The 18,862-nt window shown below is 41.8% G+C and overlaps 1 protein-coding gene across 5 annotated transcripts in view; it reads right to left on the bottom strand.

The window, feature by feature from the left end:
- Window positions 1-1,783: 1,783 nt before the first annotated feature.
- Window positions 1,784-18,862, bottom strand: part of AMOTL1 (angiomotin like 1) — a 122,183-nt gene continuing 105,104 nt past the window's right edge. For all 5 annotated transcript variants that reach the window (XM_048843375.2, XM_048843365.2, XM_048843356.2 and 2 more), the window contains 5 exons: window positions 18,419-18,609; window positions 15,811-15,936; window positions 9,894-10,120; window positions 8,815-9,087; window positions 1,784-6,989 (listed from right to left, as the gene is read on the bottom strand). In XM_048843375.2, coding sequence (XP_048699332.2) covers window positions 6,883-6,989; window positions 8,815-9,087; window positions 9,894-10,120; window positions 15,811-15,936; window positions 18,419-18,609 — 924 coding nt within the window. In that variant the 3' untranslated portion in view covers window positions 1,784-6,882. The remainder of the gene's footprint in view (window positions 6,990-8,814; window positions 9,088-9,893; window positions 10,121-15,810; window positions 15,937-18,418; window positions 18,610-18,862) is intronic.

Genomic DNA, 18,862 nt, shown 5'->3' with positions numbered 1-18,862 from the left:
TCTTGTACTGGGCTTACCAGTGGATGTAATGCTGCTGCTCATTCGTCCTCGTTTTCCCTGCTTGCTGTCTGATGGAAGTGCTTCCCAAGATAGGAGAGCTGCAGCGCAAGCCACTGTTGTAACAGCAGCCCTGCATCCTAAAGAGCGTGTTTTTGCAATGAGAGCCAACTGTCTGGTAAAGTGGGAAGGATGGGTTTAAGGCGAGCTTCTAGAAGTTCTGTGGTCACCTAGTCCATTCCCGCCGGTGCCAGCTTGCTTCTTACACTGGCCACTCTCTCCGTCTGCATTTCTCACACTGAGTTTTAAATATCTTAAGCCATGGTGCTTACGCCATTTCCTGTGGATTCAAGGAGAGGAAATGACTCAGCGCAGTACAATGGAGGCAGATTCTGAAGCTGTTTATAAATGAAACAATTTCTGACATCTGGGTGAGACAGCGAGAAAACTTCACAAAATTAAGATTGAATGACAGTAGATGTGATTAAATCAAAATATTGAACACAAATTGTTACACCAAGGGAGGACTAACTGGACTCTGAGCTACGGCTTCCTTTTGTAAAAGACGCCTTAATCGGTCATGTTGAGAAGGAACAAGGCAACAAAGAAGCCATGGAACTGCCGAGCATAGTGAATGCATTGCCGCCAACACCACTTTGTCCTTCTGGGCTTCTTTTCACCTGCAGCTCTTCCAGCCAGTATCACTACTCCCATTTACCACCTGGGGCACAGCAGGTCAGTGGCAAAGATGGGAACAGAACAGGGGACGCCTGACTCACAGCCCAGTGGTGCTATTTTGGTACCTCAGTGACCCTCCTTATTTGGCTGGCAGTTTGGGAAGCTCCTGTGTTTGTAGGCATTCCAAAGTGGGATCAAATCCATTTTGGTCTATAGCTGGACACATTTTTTATTCAGCTTTTCCTACACATTTCCTTCCATTTTTTCCTGGGCTGGTTCATTTCCTAACATGATCTCAAGCCACTCAGCGAAGTCCTAAATCTTGCTACAACATCCAGGCTCCGGCTTTTTTTTCAAACAACAAACTAGATTCTTCTATGGGCCTGAGCGCGTTACCTAATTTCTTTTTGCTGCTGTTGGCAAAGCCCACCTGCACTAAAAATAGATACAGCTGCTGCATCTTGGAGAGAGTGCTAAGATAGGTGACCCAGCACCTGAAACCTGTGTTGAGTATGTGTGACATGAGACTGCTGCAATGTGTGAAGGATGCCATCCACGCTGGTATCTATGACATCCCTGTGTGTCTTCTGACACATGTTAATTCCAGGGTTGTTTTTTTAAAAACAGGTGCAGGAGAGCCAGGCAGGAATGTGGCAAGCAGCCGGGAAGATACACTTCATGGTTTTCATACCTTACATACACGGAGCTCCTCTGGAGTCGTTTCAGGAATTTTTTAATAGACGCATTCAAGAGCATGTGAGAAGTTAAATTAATTCTCTCTGATCCCATTCTTCATGCTTGCTGGATCGTGGCTAGGTTCCTTTCCTTTATTTGTTTTTACTCTTCGCTTTGCAGGCCTATCTATAAGAGTTTGCCATGTGCAGGGAGTCTGTATTGTCCTTGTCTTTCAGATGAGACACAACCAACTTCCTCTCCACCAGTATGCCATGATGTCAATAGTTTAGGGTTATGAAAAGGGGAAATGATCTGAAGCTAACTGGGGCCATCACTTTCCAGTTTTAGTAACTGGCCTGCAAAAGCATAGAGAATGGTTTAAAAATTTGTGGTTTTTTCATACAGCTAATACATTTCACACTGGAAACTCAAGGAAGGAAACATTTTATACATTTATTATATACAATATTAAGGCACAAGTTTAAGCAGCAAAGAATAGGAAAATCTTTGGCTGACCAACAATATCAATATTTGCCGTGAGTGACATATAATGTTCTTCATTTCCCCACATATGTACAAACACCCCTCCAGCTGTACAACACTGTACACCAACCATTCTATACAACCAACAACAGTAGAAAATGACAATATTTTACAATCAGTTACCAACATCACCTGGAATGGCTACAGCACAATTTCACAAAGCACAATACAAATCAAGCAGTTGGGAAGAACAGTAGAAATGCAGTTACACTGGTTTGCTGAGGCTAGGTGAACTGATTTACTAACAGTAGTACTTTACACATATTGCCACTAATGCTCTAACTTTGGGTAGAGATCCACCGCCTTCCTTGGTGTGAAAACAAAAATTTCACGAGCTCAACAAAACCAGGAAGAATTACCCTCTACGTTTATGTCAGCTGTGAATTCAAAAGCTATCTAAATAAATAGTTTTCTGTAGATGACTAGAATCCTGGGCAGCATCAATTGTAAACACACCTTTGGGTATTGCAACTGGAGGGATTGATGCTTAAAGAAATGCTGGAAATATATATAAAGAGAGAGGGAGAGCTGTATTCTAAGTGACCAAAAGAAGCAAAGTTATACCGCTAGCAGATATAATTGTGTGAAAACAACACCATCATGCACGTTAATAGAACACCATTTTTGCTGGATGACTAGTTGTATATATGTACAGCATATATTAAATAGCTCTGCTTGAAAGGAAATCGTATAGCTAGCAATAAAATACTGAACAAACAAAAGGATTACAAAGCTTTTGTGTATCCTTATTCCTTAGAAAAGGTCCAAGGTCCATTTGGTGAAATATTTATCACTAGTAGTTTTATTTTTACTCCCTTGTCTCTCTGCTGATCCATGCCTGATTAAGGGTGTGATCTTGCCACACCTGTTCACTTGAGTAAGGACTACTGACGTGAATCAAGGTTGTAGGATCAAGACTGTATGAAGGACAGATAGAAGCCATATGTCGAATACATATCCTCTTAAAACATTTAAATTAACAAAGTGAGGAAAAAGAATTACTGTTACAATGCATATTAAATTGCGTAACATCTTCCAAAGGGTTTATGCATTTGCTTTGCAAGGCAAAGCTGCTAATACTTAAAAACATACCCTATTTTAACAAGTGCAAAAATTAAAGAGAGGGAGATGCTGACATATGAATATTTCTATGTATAGAGAAATATAAGTGCATAGATTTAACAACATTGTTTAGTACAAAAAAAAAGCATCGCTTTGCTATGCACTACTCCATGTTGTAGCAGACACATGGCTGGCTTTTGGCACCTGCAGGCCTTCAGAGCACAAGTTTTCAGTGGAAGCAGACTTGAAAGTGGTTGCAGTCTCCACAATCTAGTGGCTGGTAGAAAGAGCTCAGTGTAAGTGTTTGCAAGAGGGTTCCCCTCATAACCTCCTGGGGCCAGCCCTGAACACATGAATGCATCTAAACTTGTGACTTTTGTGACAAAGTCAGGCTGGACAGCTGGAAGAGAGTGGTGGAAGGCGGGTAGATGAGCCCTAGAATGATAAAGGCCCTTTTCCCTCTAAGCTGGAAAGGGGTTACCTCAGGTCCACTAGGGACCCCTGAGCCCAGTTAAGGGCTGCCTGAAACCTGTACAAACCCCTCTGCTGGTGAGAGAGGAGGGGGAGAGACTAGCTGCTGCAGGGCTAGTGGCAGCAAGGAGAAAGGACTCCTCCATGGTGGAAGGCTGCTCACCTCCCTACAGGGGAAGCTACCTAACTGCCTGCCTGTTTAGGGGATGAACTGGCACCCCAGGGCCAACAACGTCACCCAACCCCAGAAAGAGGGTAGGAAAAGGTATTCCCCTTTTCTGTGCTGTGAATTTGTGTCCTTTCGTTTGGTGGAGGAGAACTCCTTGGACCTCCGCTGAAGCCTAGCTGGAAAATATTGACAAATAAACCCCCTAGGGGGAAGATAAACACTGTCTGGAGTGGGGCTGATTCCCTCCAGGTCCGCCTCCACCGGCAGAGGAGCAAGTGCTGAGCCCTGCGAGGCGGAAGAGGTGCCTTGGCACACTTTGAATCTTTGACCACCAGGGCTGCAAAATCACCCTCACCCCCATCTCAAGGCCGTATTAACCCCTAACTTCAGTGGGAAAAGAGAATCCAAAGATTTGGAAAGATTTTTTTTTTAAATGACGAGGAGCGACATCTACCCCCAGCATTTGGAATAAAAGAAGCAAAGTTGTGTGTGTTAGGTTTCATGATCAGGTGTGTCCCCTTAATTACTGCCACACCTTACACCAATGAAAGGTACATTTTAAAATGAGGAATGTTTCATCTTGGGAGAAAACAAGTGGCGAAGAGAGATGGCAGCTCAGCAGGAAACAACCAAATGATTATTAACAATGATGCAGTTAAACTCTAGGAGCCAAGTTCTATATTGCTGAAGTGTCTCAAATCCCATTAACTTGAGGGAGCAAGGAATGTAAGATCAGACCTGAGGGGGGGCGGCGGGGGGGGTTATCTTGGGGAGATTTTTTGGGGTTAAAATCACTAAGCACTTATATAGCGCTTTGCATCATCGAAGCACTGTACAAACACCAGCCTTCTCCACAGCCCTGGTAGGAAGGAAAGCATTCCTATCCCCATTTTACAGCTGGGGTCGCTCAGACAGACAAGGCCTGATGCTACACTGCTACACCTCCCATTTTTAGGTCAGTGACGCTGGTGTAAAACTGGAGTAGCGCAGCGATGAATCAGGCCCAGAGAGATTGACTGACTTGCCCAAGGACACACAGCGAGACAGTGGCTGAGCCAAGATTAGCGCATGGCGAATTTCTAGGCTCCCAGTTATTAGAATATGCTGCGTCCCGACCTTTGCCTTCTCACCTTGGGGAGACATTTTCAAAACTTGGGCTCTGCCCAGAAGCCATTTATTTTTTAGTTTGAACAAATCTCCAGCAGTATTTGAGTGGAAAAAAAAAAAGAGTGCTTTTCATAGAGTTCTTTTCTTGTGAGCAGCCCCACAACCAAAGTGATGAAAAGGTGAATTCCAGCCCCCATCAAGGAACTCTGCATACATAGTCCTGTTCCACGAAAACATGTTTTGATTTGACCAAATTCTCGCTGAATCATGGGGATGAAATTCACCCTTGTGCAGAGAGCCAGGACAAGGATATTTTTACATAGAACAGGTTCCACTTTTGTCCCATTTAAGCCTTATTGGGAAGCTTTAAGTGGGGCACAGGTCTTGTGCAGGCTCCTCTGCATGGGGGGGTGAATGCAACTTCTAAGGAATGATCATTTAGACAGCAATGGTTGTGCATGTTTACATATACAGACTCACCACCAAAATATCCCTCGGGGACCCTAACCTGGTGACCTTAGAAATATTAAATCTTCCATCTCTCAACACACATTCACGTGTGTCACAATTAAAATTTGAGCCCAGTCCTGTAACCTTGACTCGGGTGAGGCACGCCTACTTATATAAGGGCTGCAGGATTGGTCCCTTTAAGATCAGGAAAAAAGGATTAGGAGAATTTCCGTGCATGTTCAGAAACATCCTTTCTCATTTACACAACCAGGCTGTCTTTTAAAATGTCTTTGAATGTAAACATCCCAGTCAGGCAGCTACGAAGTGCTGTAGAAATCTTACCAACAAACTGAACCATGCTAAGCAGTTGTGCAAATTAACTCCTGCAGTGCCATGTGCAGTGGAAATCCATTTTTAAGTGAGGACGTTTATTATTTCTCATCCCAAGTGTATTGACTAATTTATTATTGTTATTTAATATACACCGAAGGGCCTGATTCTGATCTCAATTGCAAGCAGCAAACCTGGATGAATTAGGCTGAAATCAGTCAATGATCTCCACATTCCTCTCAAACCTCTACAGTAACTGGCCCCAAACACTGTAGTAACCCTGGCCTGAAACGCTGCCTGCCATTGCATCCTCAAATTCACCCTGGGTCACAACAGGAGGGTAGAATTTGCCCCACTGACAATGCTGAAGCAGTTTGGACAGAAACTGCAGAATACTGTACTATTATTTTAATAAGCCAGAGAATACATCTATAGTGGCACCATGTTGTTCCCTGCGAGGTGCTGAGCATCCTGAATGCCCATTGTCTCCAAGCCCTCAGGAGTAAAAACTTTTAGCACTTGAATGTATGTACAATTTGCTGCTTACACAGCTTTGTGTGTGTGTATTATGTATTAGAGCTGAGGGAATACGCTCAACATTTTCCCCTGAATAGTTACCAAAATTGTAAAAGAAATTGCTTTGACAGGGTTTATGCCCCTTTTACATGCATCTTCTATGCAAATTCTAGCAAAGAAATGCTCCTGGCGACAGTGAATTTTGAGCAAATTTTGAATTTGCAAAACATGAGAATTTGCTTTGGAAACCTGTTCCCAAGAGTAGCACTCATCCAATCAGGAAAGACCTATATGTCCAACCAAAACAAACCAACCCGGCTTGAAACAAATACTTACAACAAACTGCTTTGTGCTCAATCTACAGACCAAGAATTTTTCACTAAAATAATCTGGTGAACAATTATGAATAATGACTAAATTTGAGAAAAGTGTAAACTTCTCCTGGACAATTCACAAACTCCCACTGACTTCAACAGAGCCAGGATTTCAGTCTCTGTCTTGGTTGTAGCTAGAGAGTAAAATAGAACAGCATTATAGAACACTGTTGTAAATGGTAAAAAGATACGTTTTCTCTACAATAGTAAATGCAGTTCCTATTTCCTTTACCATCTCTTTGTGAATCCATGTTTCCTTATCACCTTCTGTTGTCAGAATATTCCAGCCATTCATGTCCACCTTCAGCATCCTTCATTTCATGTTTACATCTCTTTCTTTTCCCTCTGTCATTCAAAGTCTAATTCATCTCAGCCTCTAGGATCCTTCCAGACTCAATCTTTCTCAGACGTTCTTCAAACTCTTATATTTAGTTTTTAAGATTTGCACAACATTGGCCTCCGTGGATTTAAATGTGTCTGCACAAAATCCTGAGGAAGGTCACTCTTTCCTCAGATGAGGACTTCCATCATGTCGGCATCAGGAAATTCAGGCTTCTGGACCAAACTGCTTACTCGGCCTTTGTTATCAGACAGCTTCCCATGGCTGGGGGAGTTCTCTGTGACAGTGAGGAGAGAGAGAAATCCAGATTCATCAGAAATTCTCAAAAACTAATGCAAACTATTTTTGGGGGAAAATCTCTAACAATACTTTTTTATAATGTAAGGCCAAATTCATCCCTGGGGTAGTGACATCAGAGAGAGTTCCTCTGGTGTTTGCCAGGATGCAACAACTCCTCAGTCACTTATGCCCTCTGAGATAGAATTCTTATTTTTATGTTTCAGTTTTGCAATTTGAAAATATAACTCCTGCCATTTGCAACATCTGAAGTTCTCTGTGGCAAACTGGATTTGCACCAAGAAGGGCTTGGGTGTATTTCATAGTAGAACCTGACCCTGAATTCCTGGTGCACCAAAGGAATCCCACTGACGTTAGTAGGTTAATTAGCTTGCAAAGAATGTAGGATTGGACACAATGTGAATTAAAGGGACATGGTAAAGATAAAAATGACGTTTAACAATGTTTCTTCCCCTGTGTTGCTAATAAACACAATAAATGCCTACCTAGATACTGAAACTGCCGTATCACCGTAAGAATCCTCAGATTCTTAAAGCAGAAAGAATCTTTTCGATCATTAAAGCACAGAGAAGTTTAAAAGTTTAATTCATTGTTAATTGAAAATGGGCTTGAACTAAACCTCAGAGCTGAATTTTGGAAAACATACTGGCCAAGATTTTCAAGAGACTTGTGATTTTGGACACCTTGAAGAGGTCTGATTTTTAGAAGGAGGGTGGCTCAGCTTTGCCCCCTTTAAGGTGTCTCAAGTTGGGCATCAAAATCCCAACTTTCACTGAAAAACTGAAATTTGGAAAATGTCAATATGCTGTAGGCTTTACCATTATTTGGGGAAGCTTCTCAGAGCAGCTACTCTGGATAGTGATATAACTGAGTATAGAATCCCTAAATATTTTTTAAGTTGTTTTTATTCTTTTTCTTTATCTGTGAAAACAGTTCTACTTGTATAGCATTTTGAAAAATTAGTCCAAGATACTATTGTAATCCATGTATTTTATCTATCTGTCTATTGCCCCCAGCACAAGAGTATCTAAAGGCTGAAAACACAACTTTACATCCATCTTATTTCCCTTCCTGAAGTCTAAATTTAGGGTTTAAATTACTTGACTGCACCTCTTTCAATTAACAGCGATGGAGTTCTTTTCATGGGGAATAAAAGATTGTGTGGGAAACAGTCTTTTTCTAAAATAATGTTTTTAAAACAAATGTCTCCTCTAACTAGGAGTGTATGGAAACAGTCCTCATCCGTCAAAAATCATTTCTAAATCAAATTTCCCTAGTTTTCACACAAAAGTAAACCATTCTGTGTTTTCGGCTCACTTTTCCCACGAGTTTTCATAAAAATATGAAACAAATGATTTCTTCCCCCCCAAAATAGTTTAAACTGGGAAAATTCTCCAAAAAAATGTTTGTCTGAATGTGGGAACAAATGCGGAATGTATCCAAGGAGAGAAATGTTGTGACCAGTTCCAGGATGGAATGTCACTTTTGGCACCACAAATAACTGTACATGCTGAAATTTCCCCCTTCAGCAAATTAATGGAACTTGATGAAAACTGGTAAAAAAAAATCTAAGTTCTGCATAGGAAAGTTTGCAAGGCCAAAGCAGGTGGTTTTGCACACATCTCTCTCTTAAATTTGACTTAAAGAATGCTTTTGATTGTCTTGAGATAATAACCAGCAACAATTTATTCATCCATCTAAGAAGTATTGCCTCTCTATAATTATATTTGTCTCAGGCACCTATATAGCGTGAGTCACCATAATATCAATGCACTGATTGTACCATGAAGGTTGGAATCACTTACCTAGTTTATCTCTAGTGCCTTTGGCTCCTGTGTGTCTCAGGGCAGGGCTGTTTGATGGGGTGGTGCTTAGCCTTCCCCTGCCTGGGAAAGAAGCAATGTTTGGCCAGAAAAGCTCAGAGCTTTTGTCAGTCTGAGTGCTGCTGTCTTTGCTGCCTGTTTTAGCATGGGAGGTGCTGACTGGCAACGAGGGGGCTGCACAGGACAAAGAGGGAGGCAGGGGAGGCAGTGCAGGGATTGATGAATGGTCATGATGATCCTTCCCTAACAGCAACCCTAAAAACACAATAATGATCATGTTAGTAAAATCAGAGATGGAGAAGCCCTGCTAAGTCCCCCAGGCCAGCCTCCTCCCAGGGAAGGATTGTTCTCCAGGGCTTTGGTGCAGGGTAGTTTTAAATATATCCACTAATGAGGGGACCACTACTCACCTGGGGAGGCCCCCCCCCGAAAGACAGCCTCCTAGATCTCACTATCAGGAAGAGAGACATCTACCCCCAGCATTTGGAATAAAAGAAGCAAAGTTGTGTGTGTTAGGTTTCATGATCAGGTGTGTCCCCTTAATTACTGCCACACCTTACACCAATGAAAGGTACATTTTAAAATGAGGAATGTTTCATCTTGGGAGAAAACAAGTGGCGAAGCATAAGCTTTCATGAGCTACAGCTCACTTCATCGGATGCAACGAAAGCTTATGCTCAAATAAATTGGTTAGTCTCTAAGGTACCACAAGTCCTCCTTTTCTTTTTGCGAATACAGACTAACACGGCTGCTACTCTGAAACCTATCCAAAGTGCTGTCTGCTCTCTAGTTTAATGCAACTTTTCCTAGCCCAGAGTAGGTTTGATTCCCATGAAATATGCATACACTGCCTGCATTCCTCTGGGTATGATTGTCAGGCGAGTGCAGCTGTGCCGGAACACACAGGGTGGTGGCTCAAACTGTTTGTGGAAAGTGGCCAATCACACTTTCAAAGCTGACCCTCAAAGTCTTATTCTGGCCACAGACAGATTTTACTTGTTAAGCCGTCCTCTCACTGAAACCCTTTGCACTGCCAATGCCTTGCTCAAATTGGTGCTCACCTATGCTTCCTTTCCAGGTCTTCTCCTCCTTCTTTTCCTCAGCTATCTGATTGCTGGTGAGAGAGGTCTGGCGGGAATGCGCACCCGCTGCTGCAGCGATGGACGGGACTGATCGAGCAGGCCGTAAACTTGTGCTATCTGTTTTCCCAGCATCCTTCCGCAAACGCTGCTGAAGGACCTTGATCATGGCATCTTTCTCAATTATTTTCGCATGCAGATTCTTTATCCTGCCAAAATATGAATGTTCTGCTGACAAAGATGGAAAATAACTTCTAGATCACAGCTATTCCACTGCTGCCTTTTCCCTCTAGTACATTCTCTGCTGCTTTACCCCTTCCAGTTTTAAGCAACTCAAACAATGAAATTTCCACCATTTCCTTTGAGGGCAATTGCACAGCTTAACTGGGCAATATTTCCTGCTATTACAATCTTTTTGTAAGATTAAATAGATTTAAATTAAGCTGATCCATTGATATTACTTCAATAAACTAGCAAGAATAATCTGAAAAATAGTCCTAAAGATGCTGTGGACTGATGGGATCATTCAGGAGCAATTTTCTTTGCCCCATAATACTTCTGGGCTAAATCCTGAGTTCTTTACTGTGGCAGACTGCCATTGGGGAGTTTTGTCTGAATCAAGGTAGACTGAATTAAATTTGCGTAAAAACCTCAGGAGCTGGCCCTATAATAGATTGAAATAAAGATTTTAATAATTAAATTATCTTGCCCAAATCTCTGAGGGCCCATACCAACTGCCACTGAAATAAATGAAAGAAACTTCCATTGCCTTCAGTGAGCATTGGATTGGGCCCTTAGTTTCTGTTGAAAGCAGTGAAAACTAATGGTCTGTGTTTTCCAACTAACTGGAGACCCCAACAGCTTTCTTCTCTAGACCCTGAAAGTGTTTTAAGATGATAAAGAATCAATTATTTGAGAATAGGCTGTGGAAACATGGCGGTGGGGAATTTAAGACTGAATCAAACTGAAAAGGTTTGAACTAACTAATTAAAATGCCAGTCAAATGAAAATCATGTCTTATGAAATATAGCCAAACACAGCAGATGTTTTTTGGGAGGGTTTTAAAAAAGAAATGTCACATATGGTCCAAATAAACACATAAGGGAGGTGGAAACTTTAAGGCTGTCATTTTCAAAATGGAGTGCCTTTTGCACTTGCAACTTAAAATCCTGATCCATCTCTTAAAGAAGTCAATGGCAAAATTCCCACTGATTTCAAGTCCTCTGTGTGTGTGTGTATGCATGCACGTGTCTATAAGATGAAAAACATAGAACCGGTTAAATTATATTTTTATTTTCTGAAAAAAAATTTGAAGAACATGAAATTTTTTGTCAGAATTTTATTTGGCTTTTTTTTTGCTTTTCAACAAAACCTGGGAAATATCTGTGAAAACAGAAATTTTCTCAAAAAAATTTGCTGTTTAGTCAAAAAAACATTTTTAATAAAAAAAAGTTTTGATTACAAATTTTTTGAGCAGCTCTAGCAAACAAGTAATTGGACGTGCTACATACATATTTGCATTTGCATGCTCAAAATGGGAAAACTGCATGTGCAAATGGGCACTTGCGTGTGCATAGACAGGTTCTGTACCAATTCCTGCTTTCATAGATTCCATGCCAGGAAGGACCAACTATTTATAAACCGTGATCAAGTCAACCCGTAACCTTCTCTTTCTTAAGGTAAATAGATTGAGTTCCTTGCGTCTATCACTATAAGGCATGTTTTCTAATCCTTTAATCATTCTTGTGGCTTTTCTCTGGACCCTTTCCAATTTATCAACATAGAATCATAGACTTTAAGGTGAGAAGGGACCATTATGATCGTCTAGTCTGACCTCGTGCACAACGCAGGCCATAGCATCTCACCCACCCACTCCTGTAACAAACCTCTAACCTATGTCTGAGCTATAGAAGTCCTCAAATCACTGTTTAAAGACTTCGAGGTGCAGAGAATCCTCCAGCAAGTGACCCGTGCCCCACGCTGCAGTGGAAGGCGAAAAACCCCCCAGGGCCTCTGCCAATCTGCCCTGGAGGAAAATTCCTTCCTGAGCCCATATATGGCGATCACCTAAACCCTGAGCATGTGGGCAAGACTCACCAGCCAGACACCCAGGAAAGAATTCTCTGGAGTAACTCAGATCCCACCCCATCTAACATCCCATCACAGACCATTGGGGGTATCTACCGCTAATAGTTGAAGATCAATTAATTGACAAAATTAGGCTATCCCATCATATCATCCCTTCCATAAACTTATCAAGCTTAGTGCCCCCACTGCTTCCCTGGGAAGGCTGTTCCAGAACTTCACTCTTCTGACTGTCAGAAACCTTCGTCTAATTTCAAGTCTAAACTTCCTGATAGTCAGTTTATATCCATTCGTTCTTGTGTCCACATTGGTACTGAGTTTAAATAATTCTCCCTCTGTGGTATTTATCCCTCTGATATATTTCTAGACAGCAATCATATCTCCTCTCAGCCTTCTTTTGGTTAGGCTAAACAAGCCAAGCTCTTTGAGTCTCCTTTCATAAGACAAGTTTTCCATTCCTCGGATCATCCTAGTAGCCCTTCTCTGTACCTGTTCCAGTTTGAATTCGTCTTTCTTAAACATGGGAGACCAGAACTGCACACAGTATTCCAGATGAGGTCTCACCAGTGCCTTGTATAATGGTACTAACACCTCCTTATCTCTACTGGAAATACCTCGCCTGATGCATCCCAAGACCGCACTAGTTTTTTCACGGCCATATCACACTGGCGGCTCATAGTCATCCTGTGATCAACCAATACTCCAAGGTCCTTCTCCTCCTCTGTTACTTTCAAGTGATGCGTCCCCAGTTTATAACAAAAATTCTGTTATTAATCCCTAAATGCCTGACCTTGCACTTTTCACTATTAAGTTTCATCCTATTACTATTACTCCAGTTTACAAGGTCATCCAGAACTTCCTGTATAATATCCCGGTCCTTCTCTGTATTGGCAATACCTCCCAGTTTTGTGTCATCCGCAAACTTTATTAGCGCACTCCCACTTTTTGTGCCAAGGTCAGTAATAAAAAGATTAAATAAGATTGGTCCCAAAACTGATCCCTGAGGAACTCCACTAGTAACCTCCTTCTAGGCTGACAGTTCACCTTTCAGTGTGACCCGTTGTAGTCTCCCCTTTAACCAGTTCCTTATCCACCTTTCAATTTTCATATTTATCCCCATCTTTTCCAATTTAGCTAATAATTCCCCATGTGGAACCGCATCAAATGCCTTACTGAAATCAAGGTAAATTAGATCCACTGCATTTCCTTTGTCTAAAAAATCTGTTACCTTCTCAAAGAAGGAGATCAGGCTGGTTTGACACGATCTACCTTTTGTAAAACCATGTTGTATTTTGTCCCAATTACCATTGACCTCAATGTCCTTAACTACTTTCTCCTTCAAATTTTTTTCCAAGACCTTGCATACTACAGATGTCAAACTAACAGGCCTGTAGTTACCCGGATCACCTTTTTTTCCTTTCTTAAAAATAGGAACTATGTTAGCAATTCTCCAGTCATATGGTACCACCCCTGAGTTTACAGATTCATTAAAAATTTTTCCTAATGGGCTTGCAATTTCATGTGCCAGTTCCTTTCATATTCTTGGATGAAGATTATCTGGGCCCCCCAATTTAGTCCCATTAAGCTGTTCAAGTATGGCTTCTACCTCGGATGTGGTAATATCTACCTCCATATCCTCATTCCCATTTGTCACCCTACCATTATCCCTAAGCTCCTCATTAGCCTCATTAAAGACTGAGGCAAAGTTTAGATATTGGGCCATGCCTAAATTATTCTTAACCTCCCCTCCATCCTCAGTGTTTAGCAGTCCCACTTCTTCTTTCTTTGTTTTCTTCTTATTTATATGGCTATAGAACCTTTTACTATTGGTTTTAATTCCCTTTGCAAGGTCCAACTCTACATGGCTTTTGGCCTTTCTCACTTTATCCCTACATGTTCTGACCTCAATAAGGTAGCTTTCCTTGCTGATCCCTCCCATCTTCCACTCCTTGTAGGCTTTTTGCTTTTTCTTAATCACCTCTCTAAGATGCTTGCTCATCCAGCTTGGTCTACAACTCCTGCCTATGAACTTTTCCCCCTTTCTTGGGATGCAGGCTTCTGACAGTTTCTGCAACTTTGAAGTAATTCCAGGCCTCCTCCACCTTTAGATCCACAAGTTCTTCAGTCCAATCCACTTCCTTAACTAATTTCCTTAATTTTTTAAAGTTAGCTCTTTTGAAATCAAAAACCCTAGTCACAGATCTATTTTTGTTTATCCTTCCATTTAGTTTGAACTGAATTAGCTCATGATCACTCAAACCAAGGCTGTCCCCTACAACCATTTCTTCTATGCGGTCCTCATTACTCACCAAAACCAAATCTAAAATGGCATCCCCTCTTGTTGGTTCAGCAACTACTTGGTGAAGGAATCCATCAGCTATCACATCCTGGAAAATCTGAGCCCTATTATTATTACTAGCACTTGTCCTCCAGTCTATATCTGGGAAGTTAAAGTCTCCCATGATCACACAATTCCCACACAATTCTGATGAAGTGAGCTGTAGCTCATGAAAGCTCATGCTCAAATAAATTGGTTAGTCTCTAAGGTGCCACAAGTACTCCTTTTCTTTTTACAATTCCCATTAGTATTTACTTCATCAAAAACATTAAAGAGGTCTCTATGCATATCCAGATCGGATCCTAGTAGTCTATAGCACACCCCAAGCACTATCCCAGGGGAGGCTCTAGTAGCTTTCTTCCCCAATGTGATTTTTGCCCAGACAGACTCTGTCTTATCCATTCCATCACTTCTTATTTCTTTACAGTCTACCTCATCACTGATATACAATGCTACTCCACCACCTTTGCCTTTATTTCTGTCTTTCCTAAACAGCACATGCCCTTCAATACCTGTAGTCCAGTCATGACTACTATTCCACCATGTTTCTGTTATCCCTATAATATCTGGTTTCTCTTCCTGCACCAGTAGCTCTCGTTCCTCCATTTTGTTACCTAGGCTCCTCGCATTAGTGTACAAACATCTTAATTTTTGCCATTTGGCCTTGCTTATATTCTTTACCCGATTAGGCACAGACATTCTACCGCCAGTATCACCTATTAGACTGGTATGTACACTACCCTTCCTCCTTATGTCCATTCTCCTACCCACGACTGTATCCTTTCTTACTTCGTTTTCTTCCCTCTCAATGTTAAAATCCGGTGTGGAGATTACCTGGACATCTCCCAACCATCTCCTGCAGATTCCTAGTTTAAAGCTCTCTTGACCAGTTGTAACATCCTCCATCCTAGAAGTCTATTTCCCTCCTTACTCAGGTGAAGTCCATCCCCATACTTGTGTATGCATTTTTGTGTGGGTTCAACTTCAGGTGTTCATTTTTGAAGGTTTGTCCCTACATGCCATGGTACCTTTCATATAACTCAGAGAGATATCAGATACATGCACACACCTTTTTGGTTGGGCAGCAATGAAGTCATATTTAAAGCATTGGCTACTAGAGAGTCTTGCTTTAAAAAGTCAGAATTTTGAGTGAGATCATGCAAGCTCATGCCAACCTCCTTTTTCTAGTAAGGAAGCCATCCATTTTTAAGGTCTCTCTTTGATGTGAAGAAGGTTTAAATCCAGGGAGGGGAGGAGGCAGAACCTAATCCCTGTCTTTTAATAGCTGAAGAGTGAAATGACTAGAAGACAAACTGAAGCAAAATCCCTCTTTTTAGAATGGGCCTATTGGCATGCGAAGGGCTAAATGACGCATGGGCTAGCTTATCCAAGGATCCAAGCGGTTAGGACGCTATGGATCTCAAGATAAGACCTTTAGCACAAATCCCGCAGTAAGTATTTAAAGCTGTCCTTTACGTGTATTCCATGTCCTGACACCTCCGATTGGCTTGAACAATCTCCTCCTCTTCCTGCCATATTCGAACCTCCAGGGAGTTCTCGTTGTAGCTGCCATTCCGCGAGTGGTTAATGACTGAGGTATCCCTAGCAACACAAGACACAGCCACACCTTTTAGTGTCACTTGGTTCAATAAAAGGCCTCTTTTGATACAAACAGGTATGCAACTGTTTTTTCACCATTCACGTTACAATGGAAATCTACAGCTATATTTGGAGGGTGTAATAGTCCAGTGAAATGAGGATTTCTGAAAATACAACAAAAGGTGGGAGGGAACAAATTGGAGGTGAAATCTCATGTTCTAAAATGAATTAAAATTGAAGGACACTGTCAAGATAAAAATAATGGACCAGATCCTCTGCCAGTCTAAAACAGCTCAGCTCTCTTGGGTTCAATGAACCTATGTTGATTTACATCAGTTGAAGACCTGGTCCAGTATATTAAACAATAAATCCTTAGCTGGTGATATAAATAATAAATAAATGAACTGTGGATTGTTTTTAACTCCCCTCAGGTTTCTGAGCCTTTGAAATACACTTGAATCATGTTTCATGTTTTCCTGTACAATCACAAGGGCTAGAAAAAAATTAAAAAAATTAATGAAAGCAGAGATTCTCATGTAATCACTTGGTTCTATGTGCTGGGGCTTTAAGAAAAACACCAAATAATGTGAAGGTTGAAAGAAAATCACAAGAGTCAGCACATTAAATCTAATTTGCTGTTTGCTTCTGCACTTCAATGCTGGATGAGAAAATGAGATAGATCAAGTTAATTTCCTGTTTCAAGTTAAGTTTCACTTTCTGGTTCTCATACACTTGCACAAAGCTAGTGTGTTTGGGTTTCCAAAGCCATAGGGGAAAATTTTCAAGAAAACATTTATATAAAGAAAAATATATAATTGATTAAAAACGTATTTTATGTGAAATTTTGCAAACCTGGGTTTTGTTGTTTTTTATTTTACATTTTTTTATAAAGTCATACCTACGTTTAGGATCTAAAATATTTGATATGGTCCTTTTAATTATGATATTTTAGATGCCAGTACACATCAGTGACAATGCCTTGTATTACCTGTGACAGAAATATTAAAAACCCTATTCTGAAGACACAAACGGCCTGATCTGAAAAGGTGCTGAACACCCACAAGTCTAGCTGAAGTCAACAGGAGTTGTGGGTACTTTGCATTGTGATGGGGTGACTACCCCATGCTCACCTTGCAGGGTTTAATGCAGGACAGATGTGCCAATTAACCCCTTAGGCAGCTGATTAAGGAAGCTCAGCTGGGTCGGAATAGGCAGGGTCTATAAAGGCTAAGAGCTGAAGCAGAAGGGGCTACTGGGAAAAAAGGCAGACACCCCCAGGAGAAAGGGAGGAATGAGTGGAGACTGCAGACACTACCTGGGAAGAGGAAGGAGGTGTTGGGGAACTGGTAGGCCTATGAAGAAACGGGGAACCAACAGCAGGAAGAAGCCCAGGGATAGAGCAGTGAGGCCAGAGAGAGAAGGCCCAGATTGCTAAACTGAGGGTCCCTGGCCTGGAACCTAGAGAAGAGCGTGGGCCTGGGTTCCCCTACCAGCCACTGGGCAAGTGGCACTGAGGCAGTGAGCGAGAGAAGGAGCTAAACCTCCCCCGGGAGGGGGGTGGTAACCTGTGACACAGCCACAGGGCCGAGCCATGAAGAGGATGCTGTGAGAGGAGCTCCAGGTGGACAGGGTGACGGTGTGCAAACCATGGATGGGGATCGTCTGCCTCAAGCTAATCCCCAGAGTACCAGAAGGCAGTCAGGCAGTGAGTGGTGCGCCCCATGACATACCTCTCTGAAAATCAAGCCCCCAGTGAATACATTCATTTTTGGGTAATTAAAATGCCTGGGTCTATGTGAAATACTTGATAGTATCTGGCAGTAAATGGAGGGAAATTCCTTTGTGAGCCCTTAATACTATGGAGAAAAATTCTCTCTCCTCCCCCACACATGCCAAGTACATTAAACCAGGTTTATTAAGGAAAACTTCTGCCTTCCTTTGATGAAACAGTTATAGGTAGGACCCTGAATAAATCACGATTTCCTGGAGGGCATGGAAGTTGTGAAAATGCCCTCAAACTGTAATTTTAAAATATTTTTTTAAAACGTAAAAGTCTACAGGAAAGTCCATTTCAAGGATGGAATGAATTTTACAAGTAACAATAGTCAATGAATTTTCTGTCCTTGAAACTGATGAACATTATTTGTAAACTTCATTCTGTGCAAACTCCATGAAATTCAATATTTTGCCATTTACACTGTTGTGAATTTTCTAAAAAAAATAATAATCATGATTTACACAGGGCCCTAGCTATAGGACACTGCTGGAGGCTGGTTCACTGGCCTTGATGAACCATTGATCCTGACCCAGAATGGCAAGGCCTCATGGCCTTGCTATAGTGAATGGTCCCATTAACTTCAACGGGACTACATGACTGGATAAACCACGCCAGATTTGTCCCTAAGAAAACACCCACTTCTTTTTACTATACAAAGCCTCATTTGATTGAGTGTATTGCTGACTGCCTAGAACAATATGATCTTACCTTTCTGTTGCCGCTGTGGCTGCTGCATTCATGGCAAAGTGCCTGATTGTGCTCTCCTCTAGATACTTCTGCTCCCACTTGGTCATGTCAGCTTCCAGAGCCAGAATCCTCTCCTCCTTTTCCCGCACTAGCTCCATCAGTGCTGGGGCATTGTGTTCTGGCAGGCTTTCGGCCTGGTAGTTCCCCTGTCTCTGGAGTTGGGGAGAGGGAAACAACGAAAGATATTCAGCCTGCACCAACACGAGAGCTGCAGGCACCTCTTCTACAAAATCTTCTGCAAAACAAACCCAGGGGCTTTCAACCTTTTGGGTGGCCTGTTGCTGAATCAGTAGCCACCCTGGCAATCAGAGCTTAAATAGGGCTCCTTGTCAAAGCGTGACCCAATAGTTATTGCCTACAACCAGTGAGATGCAAGTTTGCTCTAGAAACTGTCCCTAGCAACTC

The sequence above is a fragment of the Caretta caretta genome, chromosome 1 (genome assembly GCF_965140235.1).
Source record: "Caretta caretta isolate rCarCar2 chromosome 1, rCarCar1.hap1, whole genome shotgun sequence".
NCBI classification, from domain to species: domain Eukaryota; kingdom Metazoa; phylum Chordata; order Testudines; family Cheloniidae; genus Caretta; species Caretta caretta.
The sequence above is the reverse complement of the archived record's forward strand: the minus strand, read 5'-3'. Positions and strand labels throughout refer to the sequence as shown.